We start from the raw sequence: 15,657 nt of genomic DNA on the forward strand, positions 1-15,657 counted from the left end.
AACCTACCTTGTGTGGTAAGGGTTAAACATTCTGGGTTTGATCAAAATCTGTTAATATTTGTGGACGCTATAATGTTAACGTCGTTTTCATGACCAAAAACAAAATGGTCGCCTACGTCCGGCATTTTTCAACTGATCGGGCTGAAATGTAATACCAACCTGGTCCTTGGGGTGAGGATCCTGCATGTCAAGTTTGATCAGAATCGGTTAATAATTGTGGACGCTGGAGTGTTAACGTCGAAAAGTTAACGGACGACAGACGACGACGACGACGACGACAGACGACGGACGCCGGAGGGTTCAGTATGTGATGAACTCAACTGGACGGTAGTCCAGTTGAGTTAACAAGGGGAGGGTGGGAGATGATTAACTGTGACATTGTGGGTTTCACAGCCTCTGTAGACAATGCAAGGCCTCAGACGGACTTTCCACTCCTCTCCCCCATTACTCTCCATAAAGCTTTGCACATGGCTCTTGTCGAGTGTCTGAAAGCTACTCACTGGTTGAAGTAGTAGACATATGAGACTTTGTTCTCAGAGAAAATGAACTGCCAATTTAATGGTACATACTCTTCCATGAGCCTCATTTTTGTAGAGACGGTGGGAAAATGGGAAGTTGTTGACATTTTGTTGTTCAAAAATTTGAGACCACTGTGTCTTTTTAAAGAAATAATGTCAAACTTGAACTCACAATAATGTAGTATTGTATTTTATTTCTCAATATAAAGTAACATCCAAATGTATCACTTGTGAAGTGGAGTCTCGCAAACAGAGTCGATCCTTTCCTCAGAGGATACTTTTTCACAAGTACCCATACACGAGTATGCTTGTTTGAGTCGGATGATGCAAAATAAAATTAAAATTTCGTAAAGCCTAATGTTCTGAATGTTGCAATCACCTGTGTGACTCCATTCTTCAAAACCAAACCTCAAGTGAAACCAGAAATGTACTCAGCAGACACAATGATGAAGCCAACACACTAGGCATAGTACTGCAAGTTGGCCTTCTTCTTAGCTTGCACCTCCAGTATTCCATCCATGTAGTCCTCATGCGTGAGCTCCGTAGCACCTCGTCGCAATGCGATCATGCCCTGCAGAACCATGGCAAAGGAAAGGAAGTGATGTTGCTCTCACAATTGCAAAGTTTTGTTACAATTTGGGTAGTTTGAAGGATTTGTGTCATAAGGGTATGAGGACTTTGATAGGTCGAAAGGCTGCAGCAAACAAAGCCGGAAACGTTGGAAAAGGAATAGAGAGCATGAGGTGGGTCGTGTAACTCACAGCTTCCACGCACACAGCTTTGCACTGGGCTCCGTTGAAATCATCTGTACAGCGTGCCAATTCCTCATAGTTCACATCGGGGCTACACAGAGAGAGACGGAAACATTTTCATCAAGCACATAAACACGCTTCTGTGAAAAGAAATTTTACATTCGCATGTTTTATTTTCCAGTCCAACAAGGGTAGCTGTACTCTCTATGCTGCAGCAGTCAAGGAATCAACATTCCATTCCCTGCTCTCTCTAAATGTCGACTCACTATGTTGTGCTGTCCTTACCAAGTGCAATGTTTTTTTGTTTTTTTTGTGGTCACTCACACCACTCCCCCAACCTTTCATATCCCCCCACCCCTACACCTAACCCCATCCCCAACCATTACCTATCCTTAGTAGAATGTTTGCTCAAACAAGTGCAGCCTAATCAGCTTCACATGACATCACAAGCAATAAGGTGATAAAGGAGGGAGTGTGGGAGGTGGGAGAGGATCAAGAAACAGGAGAATACAAAGTTACTATCAAAACCACTTGGAGTCATTAGAACACCTTATACACTACCGGTCAAAAGTTTTAGAACACCTCAATTTTTCCAGTTTTTATTGAAATTTACGCAGTTCAATGTCCAGTGAATAACCTGAAATGGTACAGAGGTAAACAGTAAACTGCTCGAGATTCTAAAAAAAAGTTTAGGTTAGCAAAAACGGGATTTAGCTGGGGTTTAGGTTAGCTGGGGCTCTTTTGCTGGATCCAGAGTCTGCGACTTGCACAGAGTGACTGGCACCCTGAACCAAAAGGGCGACCACAGCATTTTGCAGCGCCATGCAATACCCTCTGGTATACGCCTCGTTGGTCAGGGGTTCATCCTACAGCAAGATAATGACCCTAAACATACCTCCAGGCTATGTCAAAACTACCTTCGAGGAAAAGAACAAGACGGGAGGCTTCAAATCATGGAATGGCCAGCACTGTCTCCAGACTTAAACCCCATCGAGCTGGTTTGGGATGAACTGGACAGAAGGGTGAAAGCAAAGCAACCTACAAGTGCAACACATTTGTGGGAACTTCTGCAACAGTGTTGGGAAGAACTTTCCGAACAATATTTGATTTCCATTGTAGAAAGAATGCCACGAGTGTGTTCGGCGGTTATATGTGCAAAAGGTGGCTACTTTGCTGAGTCAAAAATGTAAATTAAATTTTGTTAAACAAAATGATTCTATGATTTCTTTTTTTATCTCCAATTGTTTATTTGTTCTATGCTTAATTTCAGAGTACATTGAGACATTAAACTGTGTAAATTTCAATAAAAACTGGAAAAATTGAGGTGTTCTAAAACTTTTGACCGGTAGTGTATGTGTGTAACATGTTAGGACACCATGTATGTGCATTGTGCACTGAATCCCATACACGTTTTTTTTTTGTTTTTTTTTGGTATGCAAGATCGAGGCTCATGTAAGAGCTAGCAGATTAAACACAAAAACCATAAACTGACACATAAAACATATAATAAAGGGAGTGGGAGACAAGACGGGCAGAGAGAGGGAAGCACACAAGCACAACAGTGGAAAACAGGGACATCGGGAGATCGGTGGAAGGGAGAGGGCTGGTGTACACGGGATAAAACAAATTGACACTACCAGGAATTTCTGGAATGAAGTTGGAAATTGAAAGAGGTGGATTTGGGGTGTATTAACGCTAACACATTCCTCAATGTTTGAAGCAATTAATTAATCCTTCCCTGCACTTCCACAATCCCTGCACTTCCACAATCCCTGCACTTCCACAATTTATTCCCTGCACTTCCCTTTCCTTTCCTCCCTGCACTTCCACAATTACCTTCCCCCATTCTTCCTTCCCTGTACTTCCACATTCGTCATGTGGAACAACGCTTCTCACATACACACAGTACAGAGGAATATTTGCACAAAGGAGTGGCAAGATCGCTGGGCTATTCGAGTGTTTGCTAATGTGGGAAGATTCATTCAAGTGATCACACGCGCAACACGAAGAGCGGAGGCGTGCGAGTTGAGTGGCGGGTGTGCACGTCAACCACTGAACATCACGGCATGGTTTTTTGGGGGTTTTTTCTTTCTCACAGCTCCATCGCGGGCACCAATGTGAAAAGGCCGTGCGGAGTCGAAGGTTGCTCGCATGATCTTTACTCCCTTGAAGCTCCATCCGGCGTGACACGTATAAAGCCCAGGACTTGGCTCGGGGCTGTTATGTGCGCCCCTGGAACTCGACAAGAAGACTGCCTGCCTGCTCGAGGAATCGCCTGCCGAGATGAACTGCACTCGGTCCAGAATGAAGGTGCTAGGTTCAAGACAAGCCAAGTGGGTCCAGAGCAAAGTGAGGGGAATGTTAGACGAGGGAGCAGTGGCACCGCAAAGTGACGCCGCAAACTGCACATACACTCTATACCCCTACCCACGTAAGCGAGACATTGTTCGCACCTCACACCCTTCCTCTCAGCCTATGCTATCGCTACGCTGCACTTTCATTAACCCACAGCCACCCATCCTCTCTATCATTTATACCCTCCCTCCCCAAACCACCCACCCCCCACATATTTGGACTGCCACAGCCCCGCCTGGTTGTGACTTAAGGGAGGCGCCACCCTCATACTCCGCTCTGCTTCTTCTCATCTCCTTCTTGTATGATGCGGAATGTATGATGGCGCCATGTCGTTTGTGTAAATAAGTCTGTATAATATAAATATGTGCTAGGAGTAAGTTTGCTCTTGTGTGCCTTCTAACTTTGCCTGCTTGCTTGTAAATACATGCTTTGATGATTGCCTTGCTTGTGTGACAAGGATTGCTCTTGGTTGCTTGTTGGATTTCAAATCTGCCTCAGTTGTCCTTTCTTTCATTGGTCTGGCTTAGCGTGTATGTAATAGATAGACATGAAGTTTTTGCCCCATCGATTGGCTCAGCAATAAGCCAATGCTGTGCTCATGGTTCCGCTTGGCCGTAAAAAAATACCCGGGTGCGCATTGAGGGTGCAGTGCCCCAGTTGAAGTAAATAGGTCACCAATAGTTAACACGACATTGAATGAAGGTGTGAGAACTTTGGTAGCCCGAATTATCCCAACTGGTGTCCGCGATAGCTTAACAACCCATCGGGCCACGGAGTTATCCGTAGCCTAATGGCTTGAGGGTAAGAGGGTGAGTGGCAGGTCCGGCGACCATCCCATGGACCTCGTACGTACTCGAACCCAACCCGCAACAATATTTTAAATCATTCTTGGATGAAACTGTGGCAGTACCTGACATTCATTTTCCGTGAGTGAATCTGCATTATCCTTGCTCGCGCCTCCTCGTTTGGCATGGGGAACTCGATTTTACGATCAAGCCGTCCGGAGCGAAGCAGCGCAGGGTCCAGGATGTCCACACGGTTTGTCGCAGCAATCACCTACGGTTGGATTTGCGGAGAAGGTATCGAGTTCAATACTACGGCTTCAGAGGCAATTCAATTTTTTCCTGCATCAGGTTTATGGTTTGCAGGTTATACTTAAAAGGTTACAGCCAGACAATGCAAAATGTCCCAACATGGAACTCCCTTGAATACGTAGGAGTGCAGTAGCTGTGTTATGGGCTGAATGGCCGTTTATTACCTCAAATACTCTCTATTACTTTGAGATTTATTTTCCATAAACCAGAGTAAAGATGAATAAATTAAGGTTTCGAAGCCAGAGATAAGGCCCCATAAAAAAAGTATTATCTTATCACCCTATCCAAGCTGGAGAAGTGATGAGGGAGGGCGGTTTTTTTTGCACACACAAAGGATCAAAGTCATTGTGGTAACTGCGCATGTGCATGAAGTAAAAACTATCGATCCGATGACTTCCAGAGCCCCCACCTCATCAGCCCCCACCAGCTGATGCCCCCACCACCTGATGCGTAAGGGAGCAGATGAGTGAGGGACCGCAGGTGCGTAAGGAGGCAGATGAACGAGGGAGCATGATTGAGAACGCATGAGTCAGAGGACGCGCATGAGGCAGAGTACGCCTGAGGAAGCTGCCGGTGTAGAGCTGAATACGTGGAGCTGCCGGCTCCTCGCTGCCAGGACGGAGCGAAGCTGTTTGCCGGGTTTCGCCTCGACCCCAAAGCGTGGATCGGAGCGCGCGCTTGGAGCTGGACCTCGACGCCTACCATCTGCCTGGACCTTTCTCTGCCTTCCCATACCTCCATTGCCATTTTCTCCCATTCGTGTGAGTGAGTTCGTTCTGTCTGTATTGTCCTGGGGATAAGTTAAGCTTGCTCTGTGTCCTTCTGCGCCTTCCATTTTCCGTATATTACTTTGAGTTCTTTTCTTCTCTTTGATTTTGGTTTGTGTAAGTAATTAATAAATACCTGTTCCTCCATTCTTTGATTTCTTCTTTCTCATCCGATCGTTTTAGAGATTTCCCCATTGAGTTCCTGTGGTGCGATTTCGGCCAAAGCTCCGCAATCGGGTTAGTCTTTGTTAAACGGCTCGGATTCTGCAGCTCGCTTCGCTCGGCGTAATCCATAATGACACTGCGGTCCGAGCGGGGGTATCTCCTTGCGTACCGGAAGGCGCTGGTACTTAGGTCATAGGACGGATAGGCCTAATACCCTATCCAGCGCTGACCGGGCGTGACGTCATACCCTCAGGATCGGCGACGGCCAGTATAAAGGACAAGGGGTTAACCCCCCTTGGCAAGGGGAGCACCGTCGTCCCAGATCCGTAAGCACGAAAGGGATCGTTCGTTGTTATTCGGAAGGAATCGTCCGCTTTTCGAGCAAAAAGGTCCACTTTTCAATCAAAAAAAGACTGAAAAGACGATCGAATAAAAATAAAAATAAAAATCGAAATTCTACCAAAAGTGATGCGCGCGAGGGTGATAAGCTAATACTTTTTTTTTATGGGACCTAATGCAGAATATGTCAATATGGAATTTTTTAAATAAAGGACTATGACTGTCATGATAGATTGGAAAGGGTGGTAGTGTAGTCCGGAGGCAACTGTGCTGGCGTCGCCTCTGGGTTAAAATCCGGATGAAGGTAGCATTAAGGATTTGGACTCCAAGTTTGTGGAAAATAAAAATGCTCCGTTAAGTATAAATAAAACCAGGCCATTCTGATGGAGAACGGCAATTTGAATGGATTTTGAGAAACGGCAAATTTCCATCTTATGATCATGACAAAGTTATATCACGTTATTCAGCTCCTCTAAGGCTTTACGAGACTAACCCTTTTTAGCCATATCAGAAAAAGGTCAGACACCTTAACTTGCGTGTTTGGCTGAAAGCCGTCGAGTTGATTGAGGAGCTCCAGCATAGTCCTCTGCACCTCACGGTCACCAGCCTTCTCACTGTCAAACCTGCAAATGAGAATAGAGCAAGGCTCATGTGGGACTTCCTTCTTAAGGGCCTGTCTGCGGTTATGTTCGATTTCATTTGTTTATAAGAAGACACGTGTCCATTGCATATTTGAAGACAAATCCACAAAACAATCCTACTGCATAAGCTAAAAATTTAAAAATTCATTAACAACACACCAACAACAAATGCATCAAAAAAAATAAACTGAGGAAGGAAGCAACGCCATGCACATTGTGAAAAGCTTTGTTCAAACCAAACATATAGAGCAATGAGACCGGAGTCCAACTAGCACGAGCTGCTTAGGACATGCACACATGTGCAGTGGGATGACACCGGAGACATACCAACTGGCTACTTGTGCAATGGAAGCTATAATTTGTACTGTACAGCACCATTTATTTGGCCATTACACTTACAACAACCTACAGAATTAATTTATAGATTTTGTTGAAAGTGTCCTTCAACAGAACAATACGTCTTTTTCAACTGTGACTTCATTATACATGGAAAACACAATCTGAAGCATGAATTATTTTTTAAAAAAAGAAAGATTGCCACCTTCCATCGTTTTGGTAACAAAAGGTTGTCAACAAACCACTCCGTGCAACCATAAATGCTGCTGAGCATTTGCACTTTCGGAAATATCAAAGCAACTTGCAAAGTGTCCGATACGATGTAACGATTGTAACAGGTTGATCACTCACCGTCAAATTGTACAGGCAATGAGACAAGATGAGCGCAGGTGACGGGAGTTTTCTGAGTTAATTATTCACCAAACTACAATTAACTGGAATTACGGCTTGATTGACTTTGTGCGTGCATCTAGAAATGAAGCCACTCCAGTAAAAATCGAAATCAGAAATCTTCCCAGAGATGTATTGACATTTTGTAATGTGATTAAAAGAACCGGTTTCAAAGTCGCCTTACAGACTTGAGATGACCACAGCTTTTGTTGCTCGTGACAGAAAAGTGGCAGTGCAGGTGAACTGCAGCCTGCTGAGACGTACATTAATGGAATCTGCATTGAAGATCACTTTACAGGAATGCAACACCGAGCACTGCCCGGATGCTTTCATGTGGTAGATTTTTAAGCAGGGGATACCTGTGTGTATAATGTGTGTGTGTGTGTGTGTGTGTGTACATATATATATATATATATATATATATATATATATATATATATATATATATATATATATATATATATATATATATATATATATATATATATTGTTGCGGTTCTGAGAAAGTGTACATATTTGATGAATAAAGGTTATAGGTTTTACCCCCATAGTTAGTCCACATGCAACACGTAGGTCACCTGAGAACGTTAGTTATTTCATAGTATATGTGAGATAAGGCCATTTCCAATAGTGATACCTGCATTGTGTAAAGGAGGAAATAAGAGTAGGCCCCGTTCATTTTACGGCCCAGCCTCCAAATCTACCTCGTTGGGCAGCATCCATCCCGCGCCCCGATTCGGCTAATGCACCTTGCTTGCCAGGAGCGTTCGCTGCTCTTGGGTTTTCGCTCAAACCAGCCCAGATGCCACGAGGTAAGGCCTGGAAAAGGGGCGGAGCGCGAGGTTGGGGGTGTGGCCACGTCAAGCAGACATCAAGGGCGGAGCTGGTAAGACCCCAACAACCAACCAGGGCTCGAGTGGGCATGGCTAAGGGGCGTGGTGAGTGCGCGTCTACCAGATTCAAGAGGGTTCGCTGGGCGGCGCTATATAGTCGCGTACGCAAAGCCCTTCCACAGGACTGTGCGGAGAGGACTCGCGTGAAAAGGATTGGTGAAGAGGACTGATGCGCTGGATCGAAAGCACTCGCGTGATAAGGATGGTGAAGGACTATTGGGGGAGGCGCTTTGTTGGAAGGACTGGCTGGCGTTGCGAATTGTAGAAGGACTCTTGTTGGACTGCGTCAAAGGTCTGGTACCAGGAGACTGATGAGCATTGAGAGAACTGCGAGGACTCGTTGGGAGAGCGCCCTGTGTTAAAGGACTTGTCGTTGTGAAAGCATTGCTGGAGCGGCGCATTGCAGAGGACTTGTGAAAGTGGCGCATTGTATTGAACTATACTGGGAATGCGTATAAAGCGCCGGTATATCTATTACGTACGCCGCCACGCCAGTGTAACCGCCCAGCTTACCTCTCCCCATATAATTGTCCGCTCCACGCCAACGACACACGGACAGCTTGCCTGCCGTCTACCATCTCCTTTGTGGTACGAGTCGGGGACCGGAGCGAGCTGTGGACGCCATCCCTCGACCTTCAACCCCGACCATCTACATCCCCGTGTGAGTGTGTGTGTGTGTGTGTGTGTGTGCGGGCCCGTTTGTCTGGGGATAAGTATAAGACTGTTATTAAGGCTGCCATGTGTATTCTGTACTTCTCTTTCTTCCTGTGTAAATAATTAATAAACCAATCTGTTCTTCCTTTTCCTCTTGATTCGACCGTTTTAGTGATTTCTCCATTGGGTAAACGTGGCACGATTAGGAACCGCTCCAATCGGGTTTAGTACCTGTTAACGGCCCGAATCGCGGCTCGCTATCGCTCGGCGTGTCCACTAAAACCGAGGTTCGGGCGGGGTTATTTCCTTGCTTCCTGGGAGGCGCTGGTAATTAGGTAATAGGACTAATTCGACCTACCACCCTATTCAGCGCTGACCGGAAGGAACGTGATAGCCCCGGATTGCGTCGGCTAGATAAAAGACAAGGGGATTCATCCCCCCTTGGTAAGGGGAAGGTCGACGTTTGGAGATCCGCAACAATTTTTTTTTTTTTTTTTTGTATACTGAATCGAGGCTCGTGAAAGAGCTAACATTTATTTCACAAACAAATCAACCAGACAAACAAAATATATAAAAAGAGGGAGCGGAAGACAAGATGGGGAGAGAAGGGGAAGCACACAAACACAACATTTGAGAGCAGGGAGAAGTGTGGGAGGCAGAGGGCTTGGGGGGGAGGAGGGGTGGGAAGGGGGGGGGGGGGTGAGAGGTATAAAACACAAGGGGACTGAAATTAGCGGGGGTAGAAGAGATCAAGGTTTTGGATGGGGGAAGATAAGAGATGGTGGTGAACAGCTGTTTTAAAGACCTGGAGGGTGGAGTGGGATTGAAGAGAGTGAGGGAGTTTGTTCCAGAGGTGGGAGAAAAGAGGAATGAAGGAGTGAAGGTGAGCAGAAAGTCTTGATTTTGGCAGTTTAACCATAAGAGGGTTGCAGGCAGATCTTGTGCGACCTGTAGGAATATTTGGGGGACAGAGCCCAGAGAGAGCTGGGGGGGCAAGGCCAGAGAGGAGTCGGTAGGAGACGGAAAGAGCACCAACCTGCCTGCGGTGAGTGAGTGAAAGGCCCTTGGAGTTAGCTTCATCGCGGGAGATTCCAATGATTCTGAACGCTTTGGTTTCACCAGCGTGAAGACGAGCTAGGTGTGAGGCAGGAGCACCAGACCAGAGGGGAGAGCAGTATTCCATAGAGCTGCGGATGAAAGCCTTGTAAGTGGTGAGGAGCTCAGGTGTACCAAGGAAGGACTTCGCACGACGGAGGATGCCCAGTCGGCGACTGGCTTTGGAGGCCAGATTCGAAATGTGGTTTTCCCAGGAAAGATCATGGCAGATAGTGAGACCCAAAAGATTGAGTGACAGAACTTCTTGGAGAGGATTATTCAGAAAATGGATGGGAGGGTTGTCCAGTCGGTCTTTTCGGAGAGACATCGTAAGAGTATGAGATTTGTCAGGATTGAAAGACATGTTCCATTTGTTTGCCCAGTCTGTGATTTTGTCCAGGTCTGCAGAGAGTGAGGAGGCTGCAGACTGCCGATCTGAGGGATGAGGAATGGAGCGACAGAGAGTAGAGTCGTCAGCAAAGAGATAGAGAGGATTTTCAAGAGAGTCAGAGAGATCATTGATGAAGACCAGAAAAAGCACAGGGCCCAGAACACTGCCTTGGGGAACTCCAGCCTGAACAGGAAGAGGAGATGAGAGAAACCCATTCAGGGCCACACGTTGACTACGACCAGAGAGGAAGTCCGCCAGCCATGCGTGGAGATTTCCATGGATACCAAAGGAGGAGAGTTTGGTGAGCAGAGCGGGGTGCCAGACCGTATCGAAGGCACGCGAAATGTCAAGGGAGACAGCTCTAATTTCCTGTTTGGCGTTGAGGACCTCCATCCAGTGTTGAGAAAGCAGAAGCAGCATGTCCAGAGTGGAGTGACCAGGTCTGAAACCAAATTGATGGTCAGAGATCAAGCCATTGGAGAAGGGGAAAGATTTCATATCTGAAGCAATGATGGATTCCATAACTTTGCTGATAATTGGGAGAAGGCTGATTGGTCTGTAGTTGCTAGTATCTGTTTTTGCACCTTTTTTGTGCAAAGCGGTGACGTTGGCTGATTTCCAAGCAGAGGGCAGATGACCTTGAGCAAAAGAGAGGGTGAAGAGAACAGAAAGAGGGAGTGAAAGAGCGGAAGAACATGATTTTAGGACCCGTGGGCTGATGCCGTCAGGACCAGTTGCAGAATCAGAGTCGAGGGTTGACAGAAACTTTTCCACCTTGTCAGGAGGAAAGGACACAGAGTCCAGGAGCAGCTGGGTACGACTGGGTATGGTGGGTACAGAGAGGGATGGGTTTGGGACACAAGATTTAGAGGCAAACACAGAGTTGAGGCATTCAGCTTTTTCACGTGCGGAGTCAGCCGTGTAGCCGTTTGAGGTGAGGGAGGGGATGGAGGGGGAACAAACACCAGAAACAGATTTGACCAGACGCACCAGGAATTTGGTAGAGGGAGACAGAGGGAATTGGTAGTCAGGAGTGGGGATTTGGAACCTGGGACTAAATTTCTTAGACCAAATTTTGGACACCAATTTTGCATATCAGCCACAACAATTGGTGTCAGGGAAGTGGGATTGGACCCGAAGTGCGCCTAACGCACTCAAAATTACGAGCGGCCGAAATTTTATTGAACAACCAACTTAAATCGTGCCATGGATAGCCAAGGCGGTCGGATGCCGGTGGGGGGAAATGAGGAGATAGAGGAGGAATTAGAGTCAACCCAACCCCTGGGAAGAATTGGGAGAAATGGAGGCTGCAATTAATGAGGGTGCAGCAGTAGAGGTAGCAGGCGAAGAAAATGGCGGCGCCTCGCACATGGCGACAAGGGCCGCGCCCGCTGCGCAAGTGGGGGTGGGGTGGGGGGTAGACATGCAAGCCTTCATGGCACAAATCATGAATGGATTGAAAGAGCTAAATGACAAATTGTATGCCCGGATGGCAGAGTCAGAAAAGAACATAGAAAAAATGAGGGAGGAATCCAGGTGTGATATGGAAAAATTGGGGGAAGACATAGACCGCAGGTCGAGCGGGAAAGGCACATTGGTATGCGACGGGGTAGCGCGATTTGAGGAACGCGGGGAAAGCGAGGTTGAGCAAAGCACAGCCAGGTGGACCGGGGTAGAAATCGCGACTCGGGGTATAGAAAAGCCGACGGCCGCCGAATTAGAAAATTTTATTTTATTAGTAGCGGCGGTCGTCGAGGAAAAAGAAATTGAAATAAAAGAAAGTGGAAATTGGGGCTGAAGAGACGGCAGACTTATAAAATCAATCGTGGGAGGAAAAGATGGAATGTACCCAAAGTCTGCATTCGCATTGTGATGTCGTGCTTCCTAACCAAAATGAAAGTTTGCAGATGCGGTTAGAGGAGAAAAGGATCCCGAAGGTAAGTAGGGCTGTGTATGGCGCAAAAAGGTTTGGCGCGAAAGTGTTTGGCGTGAAAAGATTTTTCGCGCGCTTGGGATCGCGACGTCACCCGGGCGCTTGTGGAAGGTCCGTGGTGAGCTGTGTGAAAGTAAATAGCGCGCGTGTGAGGGGAAGGTGTGTGCCGAAGCGCAAGTGTGAAACAGAGTATGAAACTGAGAGTGAGAGTGGGTGCGACACAGAGTGTGAGATGGATGAAGAGAGTGCACACCCGTGAGTGTTACGGAGTACGTAACGGAGGAGTGTGCGCAAGAATGTGCACGAGCGTGTGCGGTGATGATTGGGTGTGTGCAGGAGTGCACACCCGTGGGTGTTACAGAGTGTGTAACGGAGTGTGTAAGTGGTATGACAGCGCCAGGGTGTGCACCAAGGGAGTGTGTGAGCGGCGTGAGTGTGCCTGAGTGGTGTGCACCTGAGTGTGCGAGAAAGGAGAATGCACGAGAGCGTGCCGTAACAGAGTGTACGGGATGTGTGAGTATGGAAAGAGTCGCGTGGTGTGAAAATGTGACTCGAGCATCGACGCAGACCGGGGCAGCGTTTAGGCCGACGTATAGCCGACGCGAGCTCTCGGGGCGTGGTACGCTCTGTGTGCTGCGGCAGCCGGCGGGGATCGTTGCCACGGCAGCGTGCACGATTCGGGCCGGGCCCCGCCCTGTATGGTCGGTGCCGCGCTTTGACGACAAAGGCGAACGGCACGGTTTGAGGGGGGGTAGGCGAGCTCGGACCTTCGCCCCCTGGCGGGCGCGGTGCTCCGACCGGGGGAGATTGGGTCATCGTGGCGGAGACCGAAAGGCTCCGCGTCGAGATGGCGCCTGGAACCTCGGCCCAAGTATGCCTCCTCCCCAGAATCGAAAATGCCGGACGGACCCAACCAACAGGAGACTGACCATCCGCATGCATTGCTCGGCTTTGCGAAGCTGAGCTGTGAAAATGTATTTCCACCCCGAGAGGCTCAAGTATAGTTGACGATTAGCAGTGATGATGGCGAATGGTAGCATTACCATTCACCTCACTTTTGGGGCAAAGGAGAAGTAGTTTATGGGGTTTGGCAGTGAAAACTAGCCAGGGCGGGCTAGGATCATTGTTAGGGACTTAGAGATGACCATAGGAGACTGAGATGTAAGTAGTGACTTTGTTCATGTGGAGGGGACGTAGTCAGATTAGATGGATGATAATGACGAGGGATGTGCTCAGTATAAGGGAAGATGGGAAGCACCAGTATTAGAGGGAAGCAGCTAGTTAGATGATGCTGTGTGTGTGTAGTAGTGTGAAGAAATTGTGTGCGAGTATGAGGATGCGCTTTAGGCGCAAATGAGGAATTGAGACTGAGAATCTTTGTGGTGAGAGTGAGCAAATGAGGCAATGGTCTGGGAGGACTGGAAAAAGTGTATGAGTGGTGTATTGAAGACATGTATAATGGTGTTGAGTGAATGACTTGCATGGGGTGCAAGTGAATAAATGGTGTGGAATAAATGGTGTGGAGTAACTGAGTTGTGTGGAATAAATGGTGTGGAGTAAATGATGTGTGGAATGAGTGGTGTGGAGTGCATGGTGTGAAGGAGTGGATGGGGGGAAGATGGACCCCTTCACGAATACCCGGGGAGGGTAGTTTAAAAGTTAGGTAGACGGAGTAGGTAAATTTGTTGGATATTGACATCTGTGGTGCAGGGAGAAGCAAGTTGTTGCTTGGAGGGATGCATGAGTGAGTGGAATGGCTGGGCGTGTGGGCTTAATTGGTAAGTATAGTTATTGGGGCACTCCGCCACTGGTAGTCTGTCGGCCAGGTGAGGCCGCAGGTAGGCTCTGGGAGCCAGGTAGTGTTCAGTTGAGTAGAGTTCAGTGGGGCCCGAGGATCCGAAGAGAGGACCTGGGTAGCCCAATGCCAGAGAGGGCATCAGTGGGGTGAGAGAGCCAGGAGGGCCTTCCCCAGGTTAGGGTAGTCGCAGGAGCTAGGCAAGCTCGGGTGGCGACTCCAGTGGCGGAGGTGCGCAGGTAAGTAGGACCTGCTGGTAGAGCCACACGACCCAGACCCGAAATTGTGCGAGGGCACCGTAGGAAAAAATGGGGGAGTGAGACCCCAAATTGGAAGAGCACCACAGGATTGTCAATGGGAATTGGTTTTTAGAACCACATAGTTTAAAGATGCCAAGTGGCAGGGCATGACTCCGGGTAGAGTAACTGTGTTAATGTCAATTAGAGGATAGTTAGGATGAAGTCTCTTCGCACCACACACATCCACTCACCAAGGTGAAAGGACTCCACACCAGGTTTTGTAAACTATTTGGAATGAAAGACGCATCATGACGTGGGTGAGACATTGTGTGTTATTCCATCCCTTACTTCTTGGGAGGGATTGGATGACGAATTTGGTTAAGGGGGAGATATGGGAGACGAGACGGTAGAGACGGAATTTGTAAATTGTAAATAAGGGGAAGGGCAAGGGTAGTGTAGATTGACATGGGGGGTGACGGACAGCTAGGGACGAGCTTTATCCGCTCGCTCCTCCCGCGCCCCTCATGTCGCATTACCTTGTTTTGACGTGTACCCTTGTGCCCTTGCCCCGCTAACCTCTGCTTTGTCTTTCCTCCCCACCCATGGACCCATTACCTTTTGTTGAGGGGAGTGTGCAGGTGCCCTGAGTTGTGCGGCTGCACATTTGCGCTGCACCCTGCTACCTGTTGCCTGCACTGGTACACCATATGGACCACACGTTCTGTGGCCTGGCACCTTTGCTTGGGCAGACAATCGCTGCAAGCGTTATCTTGCCCTGCGGACCATTGTGTTTTAAGTGGCCTCAATGCCATGCAGTCGGACCACCTAAGTTGGCGCTGCTGGCCAAAATAAAAAGCGGACACGGTTTGTGCACTTTTTATTATTCCGGTGTGCCAGGAAAAGAAGATCTCCAAATTATTACGGCACACCGAAGAAGAAGAGGAGCAGCCAAGATACAATGGCGCAGCAGCCAAGCAAGCCCAAGATGTCATGCATTATTATTGAAATGTGATGACTGTGCATTTTGGTGCTTTTTGTGCATTTATTTTTTATTTTTGTGCATATGGTGTATGGTGTATTGGTGCAGTGCATTTGTGTTTCCTCTTCTCAAAATTCCTTTTCTCTCCCACAAAAGAACAGGTCCTGGGTTGTAGTATTGTAAATAAGTAGTAGTCTTGTAAATAACATGCTCCCCACCGGCTTCATGTATAGTTTGAGGATTCTTTCCGTAATTCGGTTAATTGTGGGCGTGAGTCAGCTCGTTAGTACACAACGCAGTAGGTGGGCCATATCTAGTGTT

The 15,657-nt window shown here is 47.7% G+C and overlaps 1 protein-coding gene across 2 annotated transcripts in view; it reads right to left on the reverse strand.

Annotated features, from left to right (window-relative positions):
- Positions 1 to 692: 692 nt before the first annotated feature.
- The window catches only part of PSMC3 (proteasome 26S subunit, ATPase 3), a 40,793-nt gene continuing 25,828 nt past the window's right edge, over positions 693 to 15,657 (reverse strand). For both annotated transcript variants that reach the window (XM_068124620.2, XM_068124621.2), the window contains exons 9-12: positions 6,517 to 6,613; positions 4,536 to 4,681; positions 1,280 to 1,361; positions 693 to 1,089 (exon numbers count right to left, since the gene is read on the reverse strand). In XM_068124620.2, the coding sequence (XP_067980721.1) occupies positions 979 to 1,089; positions 1,280 to 1,361; positions 4,536 to 4,681; positions 6,517 to 6,613 (436 nt within the window). In that variant the 3' untranslated portion in view covers positions 693 to 978. The remainder of the gene's footprint in view (positions 1,090 to 1,279; positions 1,362 to 4,535; positions 4,682 to 6,516; positions 6,614 to 15,657) is intronic.

The sequence above is a fragment of the Myxine glutinosa genome, chromosome 8 (genome assembly GCF_964187855.1).
Source record: "Myxine glutinosa chromosome 8, kmMyxGlut1.1, whole genome shotgun sequence".
Lineage (NCBI taxonomy): Eukaryota > Metazoa > Chordata > Myxini > Myxiniformes > Myxinidae > Myxine > Myxine glutinosa.